This window comes from Vulpes lagopus, chromosome 7 (assembly GCF_018345385.1).
Source record: "Vulpes lagopus strain Blue_001 chromosome 7, ASM1834538v1, whole genome shotgun sequence".
NCBI classification, from domain to species: domain Eukaryota; kingdom Metazoa; phylum Chordata; class Mammalia; order Carnivora; family Canidae; genus Vulpes; species Vulpes lagopus.
The window spans coordinates 86,759,200-86,777,421 of record NC_054830.1 but is presented as its reverse complement, the minus strand read 5'-3'; the positions used below and the strand labels follow the sequence as shown (position 1 = coordinate 86,777,421).

Below are 18,222 nucleotides of genomic sequence, written 5' to 3'. Positions count from 1 at the left end.
TCTTTTTCCTTGAAATAGACTCTGTATAAGGCTTTTTTGAGTGGATGGAGAGGGAGGTCACAGTCAAAATAGAGGAGCATCAGACAAGGGATAGGTATTCCAGAAACAAGTTAACTAATGGTATCGTAGAAGAAAGAAATTTAAGAGATTAAGATTTTTGACAAATGGTAATAGAACCCTGAGGGTGTTGTGAGAAATCAGAAGACACAGAAGTCTTGAAAAAGTTTGGTGCTATAGAATGAGCAGTCATATGTAATTGCAGAAAATAACAACTAGACCAGAGTCTTGAAGAGTCAAGGAGTAGTAATGTTAAGTAAAACAAGGAGAGGAATCTTTGCTAGTAGTTGAAATCCTTTTTCAATGCATCTTGACTTGTTTATGTCAACTTTCCTAACTTGCCTTCCTAATATTATATACCATCTCTCATGCTCATGATCAAGAAGGGTGATGTAGCACTTTGATTAATGTGCAGAAAGCAACTGCTGTGGACTGAATTGTGTCCCTGCTCTCCCCTCCCAAATGCATATGCTGAAGCCCTAACCCGCAGTATGTTGTATTTGGAGATAGGAGGAATTTAATTTTAATTTAATTTTTTGAATTTTATTTTATTTTAAAATTTAATTTAATTTAAATTTAAATTTAATTTAATTTAATTTTTCCTCTAGGAGGAAATTAAGATTAAATGAGGTCACAAGGGTAGGGTCCTAATCTGAGAGAATTGATAGGCCTTATAAAAAGAGAGAAGAAGATATCTTCCTCTCTTCCAGTGCATGCACCACGGAAAGGCAGGGTACCTGAGGACACAGTGAGAAAGTAGCTGTCTGTGACCCAAGGGGAGAGCTCTCACCACACTGGCCCTTCCAACACCTTTATCTTGGACTTCCCAGCTTCCAGAACTGTGAGAAATAAATTTCTGTTGTTTAAACCACCCAATCTATGATACTTCGTTGTGACAGCCCAAGCTCAATTTTCAGTGTGGTTTTGGGAGAGGTATTACTCTAAATTATTATGGCAGAATTACTCTAAATTATTATGGCAGAATCTTGGCCCAGAGATTTTTTTTTAAATCAAGCTCAGTTATTTTCATATAATTTTCAAGAGTTTCCTGAGTGATAAAAATAATATTTCCTGGTTATTTTCTATTATTTGAAGTAACATTTTCCACTGGCGGGGAAAAAAATAGGTCATGTTATCGTACAGCTTAGAAGGCCTTTCTTCAAACCTGTTTGTCTTGGGTAATTCCATGGTCGGGCTTGAGTTGCAGATCCCTGAGAATGGGCTCTTCTTGATTTCTTTCAGTTCTAAATCTTGAACAATTTTATTTTATTCTTTCCCAACTACATATAAAAAAATAATTGAGAGATACCACTGAATACAGGAGAAGGCTAAGCTTCATTATAATACGATGAATAATGAAACACTATTAATGAAACATTAAAAGAGGAATAAATGCTACTTTAGAACATTCAAGAACAAAATACAATCTTTTTAGGAAATTATTTTATTTTTGTGTCTCAACAGATGAAATTCATAACCTTGTTTTCTGATAAGACAATTCAAACATACAAATCAATTACAACAATGTGCTTATCAGCTCCCCCCTCCCACCCCTGTGTTTTAAAGCAACTGACAGTTAGGAAGGACACCAGGACAATAGGGCTTAGCTAATAAACAATACGGCAATTAAAAATGGCCCTCTAAGAAAATAATTACAATAGTTTTTGAAAAGAATTTGTCCTTTGAGCAAAACAGACTTCATTAAAAGAATCATCACAAAACGAGGAGGATTATAGCTTCCCTTCCACTGAAAGGGAAAAGGGGATGTATGTTAAGACAATGGTCCAGAAAGCTGGGGAGTCAAACTAAAAATAACAGTAAGCCCTAGGCAATACATTTCTCCAATAAAATGCATCCCCTGGAAGTTATCCATTCAAACTTTTGTATCATATTGAAATAAATAACTGTTCCCCCACCCCCAGCACCTGGAAGTGAATCATTTTATTCTCCTTTGTTAAAATTAGTTTAATCATTTTCCCAAGCCAGTGTCTCTCAAAGAGAGTGGGGTTTGCGATAAATCTTGTAGAGCTTGTATTAAAGATAAATAAAGCCAATTGATGGCCCATGCCATTTTAGAATCTAGTGTAAAAGGAGTTGACATAACCTGGCAGATCTGGGGACTCCCAGGGGTAGAGGGGTTCATACTCAAAAACTATCCAACCAACTCTAAATCCTATAGCACCTTTGTAATATGTTCCCAGTTCTACGTACCACTTCCTCATGCTTTCATGGTAATCCTCACAGCACCCTTGTGAGGTAGGTAGGGTTATGGTCATTTTGAGAGATGGGGATGCAGAGATGTTAAGTAGCTTGCTCGTAAAAAAAACACGAATCCGATGACAGAGCCCTGGGGACTCTTACCCCCAGATCCTTGTTTTTTTAGTACTTAACTATTCTGACTCCCTGAGAGTGGATCATTAAAGCAGGTAGGTCCCTAAAGCCAGATTAGTACCTGGCCAGTTGGACACTATGGCCCATCTCTAAACCACATGATTTGGATGATAGAATGAGAAATAGGTTGTGATCACCTTGGAAGTCAAGAAGTTAAAGTGGAGAAATGCAGGAATAAAGTTTGGACCACAGTTTGATAATGACCTTATTCACTGATGTGCTGTTAAGTTACTATGATAATGCATACTCAGTAGCTGTTGCATGATTAGATGGATGGATGGATGGACGGATGGATGAATAGATGGACAGATGGATGGATAAACGAATGAAAGGAGATTGTGCTTGGATAAATGGAAAATTAAAATTCCTAAATATTTTAAAACAAAAGCTGGAGAAATCTGATTTGCAATTTCTAATCAAGGATAAAAAGGAAAGAGTTAAGTAGATTCCTGAATTTCCTGTGGGCATGTATTTGAGTTGATATGGGCAGCATTTAAAAGGATATAAACATACATTTAAAATATTTTTAATAAAGAATTTGTGTACTTATTAGTTTGGAACCTGAATTACGAAGACGAGTATTAGAGGCAGTGATACATACATAAATATGATCCATTTTCCTTTGAAGTAAAATTATCTTGTATATACACCTATTTTCTCATTGCCAATAATTTGAAAAGCATGTGCTATCCAGATCTTATCAAATGCTGTTCTTAAAATACATTGAACTAAATGAACTAGTCTTCTCTAGACTAACCAGCCAGTAAACACTTTTCAGTTACTTTGTGTCTGTGAACTAATTTATTTTTTTTTACAGCAGCAACTGACCCTGCAGGTGTTGCTAAGATAGAAGAGCTCATATAAATCAAGATGGTGGAGCTGACTGGATAGTCACTTTGCATTACATATTTGTTTTGTGCTCAGTGAATTCATTTCCAAGAGGATGTTTGATACACATTGAGGCATAAGGAATTCTGGATGCCATGGTATGGATCTGTGTGTGTGTTTAAGGATGTGTTTAACTTTCATGAGAGCCCTGAATTATATAATAGATGTAATCTATTAGTCTCTTGTACATCCAGCTAATAGCCCAGGGCTAAAGGAATTGGTTAAATGTAGTGAATTGCCTCCATGCTAGGTGCTAGCATGCTTGAGCTCTTATGCTTAGGAAGAATATTAGCAGTGATGCTGCAGTTAAATAAGGCTCATATCAATGTTACCTCTGCCTCAGAAGTGGGGGAGGGAGGTCTGGTAAATAAATTTATTTCCAAATGTGACAGTGAACAAGATTATTCAATATATTGAATATAGATGTCACTTTTGCAATCACATATAAGATTTGGATCTTCCAAGCAAAGAGGTAATCTATAGAGGAGTATTTTTTTTATGGAGACTCTGCTTGGATTTTCATCTCTCAGACCCTGACTCCTTAGTGATTGAGTTCTGTTCTTAGTTTTCCTTATTAGAGGCCAAGGAGAATGGTGAGAATCCTCAGATAAGATACATGTTTTCTATCTGCCTTTTATTATTTCTCTTAGTTGTATGTGTGTGTATCTGCTTTGAAATATATGTACTACTTAGATTTATTGACAGGTCCCAACATTCTGACCTACTCAGATCAGAGTATTATGGAATCAAACAATGTCTACATAGCTATACTGACAGGTTTCCTTCTCAGTCCAATTTTTTGATAGAAGGATATACTTTTGCATGTAATTGTCTAAAAGCACTGATGAAAAGCACCACAGTGACAAGCTCTAGAAACCAGTGATTTCAGGTTTTCTACTAGTTAGTAGCAGAATTTCTAGGTGAATTTCCTTTTAGAAATTCCACTAAGGTTTCTCAAATCCTCCTTTACTTGGCCTTATGCCACCTAAATCTGCAGGTCCTAGGTTTTAGTTCTGACAACAAGGTAATTAAGAGTATTCGTTCTATAATAAACTTATCTGCCTTAAAGGGAGTAGGTAGGAATCAAAGTATTTATTTTGACTATATTAAATGACAGAAAAATTAACATCCAGCCAGCTGGAGCAGTATGCTCATAACTGAGGAAAATGGAGAGGGGGGGGTGGCAGGGAAACCTCAGAAAGAAAAAAGCTATGATGGGCTTCCAAATTTACAAAGCAGCACATGGCCAGAGTGTCTTTGTAAGTAGAGCCAGAAGACAGGCTGAGTTAAAGGTACATTCAGTTTTCATTTAAAAATCTGACTTAGCGATGTTACCTTCTTCCCACTGTAAAAGAAGTCCCAAAGTACTAAAATCATTTTCTCCCTTATAAGTGTGTTTACTGGCCAGCCTAACTTGTGATGTATTCATTGGCAGAAGGGTATGCTCAACACGTTCATGAAATTCTGTTCATGGATAATTTATTTTAGTCACATAGTTTAATAGTGTAAAATGAAAGTCACATTGTCAGGATGGGACTCTTACCCAAGCAGCTTTGGCATGAGTAAAAAATCTTCAGGGAGAAGGAAATCCCTCTCTGGTGGCAAGCTCTTCATTTTTCAATTAAAGAAGCAATTCACCTGCTTCATATATGTGAATCTTGTTCTATATCAAGACTTCCAGGTACTAGTCCTATCAGTTTGGTGCCTCCTCCTCCACTTACTCCTTCCCAGGAAGGTATCTAACAAGCCACAGAGCAAGAAGGTGGTATCATGGGATGATAGCTACCTGAGCACAGCTCCCTGAAGCCCATTCCCTTAAGTACTAAAGGTGAGGAGAAAGAGAGAGAGAGAGAGCCCCTTTGTGTTCAACAGAAAAAGTGCCCAAGTGCAGTTTCTACATTTTTAATTCTTTCACTCTTTAATGCTAGACAGCCTTCTCTTCCCTTGTTACCAATTTGCCTGAAGACGAGTGATCTTTCTTTGTAAAATTTGTTGTGCCTTCCTATCTTATAGGATAGTGTCTTGAATCACTGATAGTTGGCTGAGTGAAAAGTGAGAAAAACTAAATGTTTTCATGCCTAAAGTTATGCCCATTACTTGCTCATGTAACCAAGTCAAATGAATTTGATAATTTTTCAAGTGATACAGGATTTATCTTGTAATATAGTACAAGTATATCTTGTAGTGTGTCAATATTACTTATATTGGGGTATCCAGCAGACCAAACCATGGCCTCTTGGTAATTTTGCATAGGAAGAGCCTAACAGCTTGGTCTCTGATTTTTGCTTTGAGTGGTCTCCACCTACCCTGGCATTAGATCAGATTCCACTGGATCTGCTTCTTCCCTAACTGAAGATTATTAGATTATTCGATCTAGTAACAGTGCTAAAGATAGGTAAGCAACCTTGTGTTTCTGATAAGGTTTATATAACCTGCCTCTCTCAATAAGGAAATTTTTTTCTGATGTATGATTCCAGTTGCCTTTTACTACATCTGTTAATAATACCCCAATGGATTTAACTGAGATGTCAGATGCTTAAGCCCTTTACATCCATAAAGAAAACATATTTTCTTAACTTATTTTACGTATTAAGAAAATAAGTTAATTTGTTTTACATGTTAAAAAACATGCCCACAACAATAAATCAATAATAGTCAATAAGACACCAACCTAAATTGAGATACTTTTGTCATGAGCACTAAATTTTGAGAACAAAAACTGTCAGGCATTTAAAAACACCGAAAAATTTTGGTAGGTTATTAGTAACTTCCAATCATGGGATGTTCCAGAATAAGATTTTGATTAAAAAAAAATTAAAGAAAAGCACAGACACACATTCTGTTTTTTTCTTTTTCCCTCCTGCTCAAGCATATCAGTTTTTAAAACACTTATATTTTAAACACTTAAACCACCCTCTCCCATATATTTATATATGTATATATAAACAAAAGCTTTTAAATTTTGATTTTGGGCATTCCAAACAGGGAAAAAAACAAGACAATTGACTTGCATATCAAGCAACCCATGTGTGTAACACGCCTAATTTTATAACTACGGAGGAAAAGAATATGTTTTCTTCCAAATAGCCTCTAAACAAAGTTTGTGACTCAGTTCCCATCTCTATCACATAAATTTGTATATGAATCAGTGCCTTGCTAAACACATATTGTTACAAATAATATGACAGGTTTTTCTTCATCTTTGCAAGTTAATCTCCTGCTTAGTCCTTATTGTTGATTATGTGATATTATGGATTGTACTGATTATATTGTAGTGGAGATTAAAGAATTAAAGCAGTTTAGAATAGGAGGTGTGCACCCAAATGAAGAAAGTTAAAATGGCAACAAATTTCTGGATTTTGTTGTTGTTGTTCCTATAGAGTAGACATAAAATCTTTGACTCATTTTCGGTATAGAAAGTTATCTTTTGAACTTTACTAGAATTAACACAGCTAGCCAATTTTAATAGAATGTAAATTTGCATTTCTGTTGTCTTCTAATGGCTACTTTGCATATTAAAGGTAAAGCCTTCCTTAAAATATGCAGTACAGTCTTGATTATGCCAGCTTTTTTCTCATTCTGCTAAGGCTATAAATAAAGCTTCTATTTAGGGCTGGCATTATATCAACCCACCTGCTTCTAGAAGAGAAAAAAAAAAATAGAATCACTCAACCTGCAGAGTGCTGTCAGCTTGTGATTATGTGAATGGTAAGGCTTAACTATAAAGTGTTATGTGAGATAGGCTGGAGCTTTTTTATTTATTTTTTATTTTTTTAAAGCAATTTCCACTTTAACAATTACCCTAAAATTTCTGAGTACCAATCAAGGAAGACATCCCTGGAGAGAGAGCATTCATTGATGAGGTGTGACAGCCGCAGGGAGATGACACTGCAGAGGAGGGCAGAGCTGGAGAATGAGGGATTATTTCAATTGTGGTCTCAGGAAGGGAGGCAGGAATGGGGGATACCAAAGCTTTCCTCTTTGTGGGCTGTCTCAGGGGACTGTGTAGTCCCTGCTCTCTTCCTCCTTCCCATTCGGGATCTTCTCCAGGGAGATGGGGGCGGAGGAGGGAAAGGTGGTGTTAAAGATCTTGGCAAACTGAGAAGGGCAGTCCGCGGCACATGCATGTGTGTCCTGGTCAGATTCCCGTATTTTGAAAGAGGAACATCAGCTCCAGGTCTGTTTTAGGAAAATAAATCTCTTACAAACCTCTTCATCTTATATATATATAATATATACTTATATATCTATTTGCTGCAAACATTTTATCATAGGCAAAACTAACACATGATGAACGGTTTTCATTCTCTATCATTTGTTTGAGAAGTAGAGCCACATTGCTCCCAAAACAGACCAACCAATTTCAGATTTGAAAACCCATCATTGTTGATTTAAAGTGTAGTTTAGTTGGTGAAACCTTGCAAATCTAGACTTTTACAGCCTCTAGACCCAGTTTTGTTACCTTAGCTTGAGTATCACAGCAAATCAGCTATCATTTTGATCTTGTAGACTTAAATTGTGAAGTTGTCCTTTCCCTGTCACCATACTTTCACTGCAGTGAGAATGAGAGTGCTCTCTTGGGAATGGCTTTTGAAGGAGCTAAGGGGACAGTAAAAGATTCATCAGGTGTTTGCCAAAACATCAGGCAGGTGCCTAACCAATGAATGTAATTCTGAGATCAACAAGCCAGATAATATTTCATTCCTCAAGGCTTCCCACACAAAAAGGCAAAGAAACTTTAAAACTCCTCAATCAGAAACTATCAAGGATTTTAGCAAAAAGGACAGAGCTCCCAAAGACAATGGTGGAAAATCCATGGAAATAATCAGGCATATGATATACTAGTCCAATGGGGAATGTTGCTAGAACCTAATCTTAAAGAATGATGTATCTTTACCTAAGTACCAAATAGAATGAATTGGTGTATCTTTACCTAAATACCAAGTAAAATGAATGACTTTGGCCCCAAAGGTCCTGTTACTAGATTCATATGCTACAAAATCCATTTGGAATAGATCGTATGAGCTACATAAAGGTGACCAGGACATAGGAAACAGGGATAAAACAGAACCTAAATTTAAAGACGAACATGATTTAGGGTTCTTTCTCAGAAGATAGTAACTATAAATTTTAGCAGTAGAGAATATGGAATTAAAATGGATCCAAGTGTCTCCTTCTAACCTTTCTTTAAACCCTCAATAATGTCTTTTTGTCACGTCTTAGTCTTCTATGCTGAAAATGATGCATTTTTTTCCTTCCTGGAAAGCATCATGACATATTACCTATTGCTGAACAGCTTCTGAGCACAGTCCCTGAAGTTAAATGTTTTGACCCAGAGAGGAAGGGAGAACCTGGAAGGGTAAGTTAATTTACATGAGGCTGTACTCAATTTTTTCTTCTCCAAGATCATATCCTCTCTTTTGTACTTTCTAAAATAGAAATATATTTATTCCTACTTGAGTCATGGAAAGTGACAAAAGTCAGGCTTCAATGCAGGTGAGATTTAAATAATCTTTTTTTTTTTTTTTAAAGTCATAGAAGATTATATAACTTCTGGGCTTCTCTGAGAACTGAGGAGAAAAAAATCCTTGACAGAACAATGAAAAAAGAATTCACCCTTGACACGGTAGAGCAAATTCTGAATGCCTTCATACTACTGGGGAGTTGTTGATGATAAAATTTCTGGGAAGCTTGAGCAAAACCAGAAATTTGACAAATGTCCTCAGGAACTAGGATGTGTAAATCTTGGCAATTCTTGGTTTTCATTTTCAGATTTTGAGATTATTTGAAAAGCTCATAGTTATAAATACAATGAAAATGAGATGAAGTTTTAAAAAGTGAGTACTAGGAGAATTTGGACAAGTAGATATCCCTTATTGGGGACACTAAACCAGATTGTTAAGTGAATTACTTTACTCTGGTAATAAGCATTTTAGGCATTTGGAGACATGGACCAATTCTCTCAGACTTTTAGAGCTCTAATCAGAGAATTTGTTCTTCTAGAGGGTTAATGCCTAGAGAAAAATAAACATTTATCTAAAATGATTTATTTATATATGTGTATGTATACACACACACACACACATACACACAACATTCAACACACACACCTGAATTGGTCAACACAAAACTAAGTGCTGAGCCAAACAACTGTATTCTTCTTGGGATACTTTAAGACAAATCCCCGGGAAAGAGGTTGACTCAGAGAGGTCTACCTAGGAGAGAATTTAGCCCATGTTCTCTCTGAGCTGTTATTCTCTACCATGGTCCACTTTTGCCATAACAAAGAGGTAATTTAAAACCATAAGGGAACATTCTTTGTGTATAACTACGTACTAACCCCTAGTATTAGATAATGGAACCCATGGTTGAAGCTTTACAGATATACAAAGGAACCCAAGATCTGCACTCCTAGTGAGAATAGAGAAAATTAAGTAACCATTCAATTACTATAAGTCCATTACTGTGATGTTTCTGGCAGAAAGTAGCAGATTCTCCTAGAAATACCTGGCCAATACATTCTTATGATCAGATCGCTTGTGCAGCTGATATATTTTTTTGGAATCTATTGGAGCCCGATTCACATTGTAATTTTACTCTTCAGTGGAAACACTAAGTTTAGGAATATTTCAGAAGAGCATTATTTTAGTCCAGTGTTGACCAAACTGGGTTTGACATAACGCCAGTTTTTGAGATGTTAACAGTTACATCAGAAAAGGAAGAGCTTTGCACTCAAATAAATTATAGAGAAACCCTAAGGTGAGCAATATTAAACAGAATTCTTTTTTACAGGACTTTTTTACAGAGGATTAGGCTCATGTATATTTTGAGTGTCAAGAGGTGGTTAAAGAACACAGTGTTTTCCCAATTAATAGTCTGTCCAATCTCTTTTTTGGAGGAGTGCTTATTAATATCTTAAATACCTGTTCCACAGATAAGAGTATGGAAGCCCCTGAAAGAATACAGTCTCTCTTCTAACAATGGAATAATCACAAAATCTCTTAACTTAATCTTTTCACGGACAGGTTAACTTTAATTCAATTTCATTTGACTAAGATATTTTTGGTCAACTTTTATTTTAACAGAAAATAGCAGTTATCATCACAAAGCCCTTTTATTAATTGCTTGATGTTTCTCTTATTGTTGGACAATTAGTTGCAAATACAATGTTGCAAAATTAAGATGAAATATTTTCTATTAAGTTCTGGAAGACTAGCTCTCCACTTTCTCTTTTCTGTTTGAAAGACCCCATTCCACCTGCACACAAGAAATAGAAATTGCAGAGAAGTCTTGATTTGTATTGTTGGATATGTAATATAAAGTAATTTCCATAAGTGGAAAATGAATTTCTAAAAGATCTATGATAGTCATTAGGAAAGTCAAATGAAAAATGACTTAAACAGGCAATTCTTCAATCTTTCTGTCTCATTTCCACCCTTTATTAAGGGAGAAAGGGGCTTAACTGTGCTACTATCCAATTGGCAAAACAATTTCTGGACCTGTCACTTTTTTATTGGGGTCAATTTAATTTTATCGAAGCTCCTCAAAATTTCAAATGCTTAAAAAAAAAAGCCATCTTTTTGAAAGTCAAACCCCCAGGCAGATCTGTCAAGAAACAAACCTCAGACACTTCCCATTCACTATCTAAAAGAGGACTCCTTTTCAGGTACCTCTCAAAACGTACGAAGTATAGACATTTCCTATTTGTCCTTTGCTGATTAAATAGATCACATTTCTTGAATACATTCTGTATTCAGTGCTTTTTCAGATCATATGAATATATGCCTTGAAAGCTTCACCGAACATTTATCCAAATGGAATTATGTCTTATTTGAACCACGTCACTGGTGATAGTGGCCGGATGCCATTAACAAAACAAAACAAAGCTCTATAATGCTTTAACTTTGAGTAACAATCGTTAATACAAATTGAATTGGACAGATCCTTGGGTCAGAGAGGTAAAAGTATCTGCACAATTTAACCTATTTGTAGGGCTCTTGAAATTAGTTTTTTCCTCTACTGAGTAGAGAAAAAACTTAAGTGCTTTTTAATTCACCTTGTTCTCCTCACCTCTTTAAAAATGAGACAGACTCCTGTGTACACAAGATAATTTTTAAGCTAAAAAAAAAATTATTTTAAGATAATTTTTAAGGAAAAAACTCTGAAGTTACCTATTCAAGGTAATACTGTACATACAGTAAATATTTGAATAGAAAACATCAGAGTGGTAGTTGGATATTTCCTTTGGCCATAATCCAGCCTTCAGGCAACTATCATTGTAACAGATCCTTGGTTGTGTTAATATCACGTTGTGTCTGTATCACCTTGGTTTGTGTCAGCATCTGAGAAGGACTCCTTTTTATCCACAGGGATTTTATACATTCCAATTCTTGATCTCCACTACAAGGTAAATATTACCCTGTAAGTATGTACAACAACTACGTGCTCTTCCTATTAACCCATTAGTAGCAACTGATGAAAGTAAAACCAAGTTGTGTTTAAATGGACCATCTTCATCATTAACACCTACCTTGCATTTTACAGGTACAACTAGTGGCATATAATCTTCCAGAGAAACCGAGGGCTTTGTTACAGTAAACTGGTCCAGTGTGATATCACAAGTATAAAAAATATTCCATTCTGTATCAAAACTAGGCACATGCCTTTATTTATAGTAACAGAAGTTAACAGAGTTGAGCAGTTTTTCCTTGGGCCCTATTTCTTGGCATCCTACATCAGACAAATGCATCATTCTGCATATCTCCGCCCATAGCTCCAGGGATCTAGTCTCAGGGTCATCTCTATGTAAAGGAAAGTGAAATCACACTTGGATCTATAATGGTGAGTAACTAAAAGCACAACCTCTCATTCATATTGCTTTAAAACATATACAGCATATATGTTTCAAAAAAAGAGTAAAGAATATATTGATTTCTTTGTGGTGCTGAATCAACAATATGGTATGATGCAAGGCTTTAACAAATGAGAATCATAGATACAAATTTTTCTGTAGAGTATGTTTTAGACAAATGCGTCTTTTTAATATGTAAATCCTACATTGTAGGTTGTTCCTTTTTTTTCTTTTGTTTTTGCAGTGGTAGAAAATGTTGAGTAACTGTCCATGAGCATGAGCCAAAGGTTCAGGTTCATTACTGAGATCCCCAGAATGCCAATATTTGCAATGCAAACAATTAGTATCCCACTGTGAAGGGCTCTGACATATGTCTGCCTGCCTCTAGGTGGAGAGTCTCCATGAGAAGTCCTCCTGCTTCCATGGACCCTGCTTTGACACAGGGTCAGCTGCACGAGGCCACCTTTTACCCTAGTACTTTACTGTGCCAGCTGTCTCACTGGTTACCAACGACGACACAGAAACAAGTGTGTGAGTAGTAGACCCTCAGATCATTTTCATGTTGAACCTCCTGGGTCCAGCCACCTCCCCTTCCACAACAGCACCATTGTTTTTTCGGGGCACGTACTCGAGGTCAATGCTGTTTTTGTGCTTGCCTTTGCCTCGGCTCCACACAAAAAGGAGGAGGAAACAAAATAAAACCACTCCCAGGAATGTGAAACAGCCCATGGCCGTAGACACCAGTATTGTTTTAAGGTCCAGGGAAAAGGTATTGGCATTGGTGCCATTGGACATGGTGTCATTGGAGTCCGTCATGTACATAGGGGTCCTGTTGGCATAAAGGAAGCGGTCTGAGGTGAATCCTTTCACCGTTAGAGAGGCCGTGAAGGTGTCATTCCCTGCAGCATTGCTGGCGATGCAGACATACATCCCGCTGTCTTGATCCTGGGCAAAGCGGATTTCCAAGGTGCCATCGCCCAACACAGTGGCTCTTCCGTTGGACTTGGTGGTGATAAAACGCCTCCGAGGTGTCACCCAGGAAATCACAGGCTGAGGGTCTCCATCAGCACTGCATTCGAGCTGGACCGTCTGCCCTTCATCCACTAGCAGATGCTGCAGCTTCTTGTCACGGATTTTGGGTTTTTTGCAGGTGAAGTAAAAAGAGAGGGCAGTGCTGTGGAAATCCTTGAATGATCTCTCACGGATGGTGTCAGGGCCGGCACACATGGGCTGCTGGCCCCCAAACTGCAGTGTGGGATGCCGCTGCAGGATCCAGAGGAGACGGCAGTCACAGGCCAGTGGGTTGTTATTGATGCTCAGGACCTCCAAAGCCCTAGGGGAGGAGAAGACATTCTCTTCCAAAGTTTCCAGTAGGTTCTGAGACACATTGAGCACACGAAGGAAGCGGAGCCCTTGGAAGGAGTGAGGCTCAATGGTACGGAGCTGGGCGCCCACTATGTGCAGCTCCTGAAGGCGGATCAGGTCAGAGAACATGCCAGCTTCGATAGTGCTGATGGGGTTGTAGGAGAGGTTAAGGTGGGTCAGATACACCAGGTGTTTAAAGGCAAGGAAGGGGACTGTGGACAGGTTGGTATTGGTGATAGAAAGGGATGTGAGGTTGAGACCATAGAGGCTATTGGCAGGCATCATATCCAGTAAAGGCCAATAGTCAATCTCTAGATGTTTCAGGTGGAACAGTCTTTTAAAGGCATACACGGGCATATTGTTGATATTGAGATGCTTCAGATGCAGGCTAATGAGGCTGCGGAGGTGGGAAAGGGCTTCTGTTGGTACTGCTGTTAGGTTGCATTTCTCCAGGGTGAGCTGCTCCAAGCTCAGCAGCCCACTGAAGGCTCTGTGTGATATATAAACCAAATCATTGTCCCCCACCTCTAGAGACTTCAGGTTATGCAGGTCCTGGAACATGTAGTCGAGTAAAATGACAATCTTATTTTCACTAATGTCAAGCTTGGTGAGGTTGGATAGTCCAGTGAATACTCCCAAAGGGACCAGTTTCAGGCGATTGCCTTTCAGGCGGAGAGAACGAAGGTTAAAGAGATTGTTAAAAGCCCCTGGCTCCACATTGGCAATGATGTTGTCACTCAAATCTATCTCCTCCAGCAGAGGATAGGATATGAATTCCTCAGGGTTGACACTTTTCAGCCTGTTCTTGCTGAGGTCCAAGATTTTGGTCTCAATGGGAATGCCCTCTGGGATGGCGATCAGCCGCCTTCTGTGGCAGCTAACAGATTTGTTCTGGGCAGAGCACTCACAACGAGCAGGGCAGCCAATGGTGGATCCCATGAAGATTAACACCACAGCCAGACCCAGGAATGGCTGCCAACATGATATGGCCGTGTGAAGCATGACTCCACCTCTTCGTCTATACCTTGGTCACGGGCCTGCAGAAGAAGACAGGAAGAGAAGATGGGTGAGGACATGGATAGGTAAATAAACATAATTAAGGAAGCAAGTACAATAGAAAGGACCCTGGACCAAGAATCACGCTGATCTGGGATTAAACCCAAGAGCTGCCCTTCTTAGCAACATGGGGTAAGTGGTTGCGCCTCCTTGTACTTTGGTTTTCTTGGCTGTAAAATGAGGATGACAGTAGTAACAGCATCCTAGAATTATGACAATGTCAGCATTTAACAATTATAAGGAGATTAATGCAGTGTCTGGCACAGAGTATGAGGCACCAGGCATACATTTTATGAAAGGCTCTATGTTGAACTCAGACTCAAGCAACAGAGGTCAATGGCTAAGAGGAAACCTATTCAGTTTGAATGAGTGTCTGTGTCTGTGTCTCTGATGTTGGGATATCATCCTCTGTTCAGAATGAAGCTAATAGAAGCTTCATTCGCTGTCAGACTCTTAGGTTCAAAGTACAAACCAAGTTACATTCAATATAAGAGGTTGAGGCTTTATTTCTTTCATATATAAACTTTCTATTAAAAGCTTTCAGTTAGAAGGTATACATCCTTCAGAATTCAGTACATCTTAACTTATGAAGGGATTTTCGTTTCTGAGGTAAGCAAAAAGATCCTTAAATCTCTTTGTATCCATTGTGTTTGTTATAGGGAAGAAACAGAATCAAGGCATCATAGTGGATATGATGATGAAGATGCTGTAAGAATGGGAAGAGTTGTAATTTTAAGAAAAAATGTTTTTAAACAAAAATGAACTATCCTTTCATATTTAAATTCGAACCCAATGAACATGTTCAATTGAACTTAAATAGGTATCAAATGGTATTGGAAAGGAGTATGCTTTAACTGTAGATAACTAAGCAGACACTGAACTTACTAAATTGTTCAACTAAATAGTATGAGGTGTGTTGTTGAGCTTTGCTTCTTGACATGAGATCCTGAGGGGTACAATTCATCCACAAATGTCATATTTTATACAAGTCTCAGTAGTGTAAAACAGTATTTTTAGATAAAAAGGTATTTGGTCAACTTCAGTATTCACTCCTAAAAGAGCATTTGAAAGTGCAATTCTCTATTCAGTGTTTACATATATGTCTGTGTCCACATGTAAAGCCATGTCTTCATCTAAATAAATATATCCATTAAAAAACAACAACAACAACTAGGATCAAACCTAATGGTGAATCACTAGAGAAATGCCCCCAAATGTGTAAGAACAAGGCAAAGATTCAGACAGTGCTAGCAAAATCCATTATACAGGAACATAGGAGTTGGTATTATGGAAAAGATGTGGTAAAACTAGCATTGTTTGTAGATTAAACTAACATCTAAGGAAATTACCTGAAAAGTTATTAGAATAGAGGAATAATTAACGTGGTACAAAATAAAAACATCTAGAAAATATCATCACAAATGATTAGTCATGGCATTTCTGAAAAAATTAAATTCCTTAGAATAAATTTAATGAGAAATACACAGAATATAGCAAGTACTCAGTCCTAAGAAAACAAAACTTACCAAAAAGAAACCTATACTATGTATTTTAATAGCTTCGATATTACTGACATTGTTTTTCAAATTCAAAAATATTATCTCTTTGATCTGTGTATACAGTGAGAAATTCTAAAGTTCATTTGAAAGAAGATAAATACGAGAGTAATCAGAAATATTAAACAATAGTAATGGCAACAGACTTACCCTACAAGATATTTAAACATAAGTTGCAAAATTACATGGTACATGAAAATACAGTCAGTGAAACAAAGTAAGGAATTCACGTATAAATATATTTGAAAAGTTAGTGTAGGTGAAAGGTGGCATTTATTCAGTGAGAAAGATATAAATGATTGGCTAGATATTTAGTGGGAACAGATACACAACTTCACTCAGTCCAATAAAATAAATTCCAGATGAATTAAGAGCTAGAATGCATGAACAAATAATCTATTAGAAGAAAATTCAATAATTTTGTAATAGAGTTGAAAAGCATTTTCTATGAATAAAGCCAGAAACCATGAAAGAAAATGATCTATTTGATTATATGCATTTAAAAAATAATAGCATAACAAGCAAATAAACAACATACATATTCAACACCCAAAGACAATTGAAAATTGGAGAATATATTTTAGACTCATAATAGACAAGGAATTAAAGATGGCACTAAATCAGCAGCTCTTATTAATTAACAAGGAAGAGAAGTAAATGTCAATAGAAAATAGGCAATGAATGTAATAAACACTAAAAACAGTTAATATATGAAAAGATGACCAATCTCACTAGAAAGCAAAGAAATGCAAATTAAACAACAGGAGCATATTATTTTTACCTTCGGGATGAACAAAGTTTAATCCTTATTTTTACCCAGAATTAACAAGAGTAGAAGGAACTGATGGAAGAAATAGAAATTGATACAACCTTCAGGAGGTTCCGGGACAACGTAAGGAGATTACTTGATAAATTAAACTTAAATATATCTTAGTTCAACCATGTATGTATCCCTTTGAACCATTTTCCCCCCAACTTTGAATTTTTAAAAGCTACTTTATCGAGGGATGATTAACATACACAAAACTGTATATATTTAATGTATACAACTTGATGAGTTAGGAGATAAGTAGACATCTGTAAATCTATCACCACAGTCTGTGCCATAAACATATCCACTGCCTCCAGAAGAGGGTGGATCTGATGAGCTATTTTTTTTCCAAAAATAAAAGGAAATAATTGAACTAATGTGCATAGATGTTTGCTACAGGTTCATTGGGATTCAGTTTCTTTAGTTTTCTTATCTTCCTAAGGTGGAGCCCTAGATCATTGATTTTTGGACCTTCATTTCTAATACAAGCTTTTAAAACTATAAATCCATGCATTGCTCAGTTGCATTTCAGAAGTTCTAATATATATACACGTGTGTGTGTGTGTATACATGCACATATATATATGTATAATTAGTCAATACATTTTTATAATTTACTTTATACTTCTTTTTCTTTGATGGATGGTTTAGGATTGAGTTAGCTTTTTTTTTTATTTTTTTATTTTTTATTTTTTAGGATTGAGTTAGCTTATTCCAAGTATGTAGTTAGATCTTTCCTAGAGACTTACTGTATTTTATTATTTAATTCTGTTATGGTCAGAGAACTACTCTGCAACATTTCGATCCTTTGAAATCTACTGAGATTGTTTTACAGATCTTTTATCACTAGAAAGAGTCCATCTTTGTCTCTAGTAATACTCCTTGTCTTCAACTAATTTTGAATGATTACTGTGGCCACTCTAGCCCTCTTGAGCTTAATGTTCTCATGGTATATCTTTTTCCATCCTGTAACTACAGAGACACAAATATGTTGAGAATTAAAGAGTTTATTTTATATCCCGCATGTGGCTAGTTTTTGCTTTTCAGTCAGTCTCACAATCTCTGCAACCTCTGCTATTTGTTAGATTGCTTTGTCCACTTATACCAAATGTAGTTAACTAAAATGATTGCATTCTGGGGTGTTATTTTGCTCTTTGTTGTCTATTTATCAGTCTTTGAATTTTTTGTTCCTTGTCTTTTTCTAGTTAATCTGTCTTTAGTATTGCATTTCAATTCTTTTGCCTCTC

The 18,222-nt window shown here is 36.7% G+C and overlaps 1 protein-coding gene across 3 annotated transcripts in view; it reads right to left on the bottom strand.

The window, feature by feature from the left end:
- Positions 1-11,977: 11,977 nt before the first annotated feature.
- LINGO2 (leucine rich repeat and Ig domain containing 2) overlaps positions 11,978-18,222 on the bottom strand; it is a 1,121,960-nt gene continuing 1,115,715 nt past the window's right edge. For all 3 annotated transcript variants that reach the window (XM_041760400.1, XM_041760402.1, XM_041760401.1), the window contains one exon: positions 11,978-14,589. In XM_041760400.1, coding sequence (XP_041616334.1) covers positions 12,734-14,554 — 1,821 coding nt within the window. In that variant the 5' untranslated portion in view covers positions 14,555-14,589 and the 3' untranslated portion in view covers positions 11,978-12,733. The remainder of the gene's footprint in view (positions 14,590-18,222) is intronic.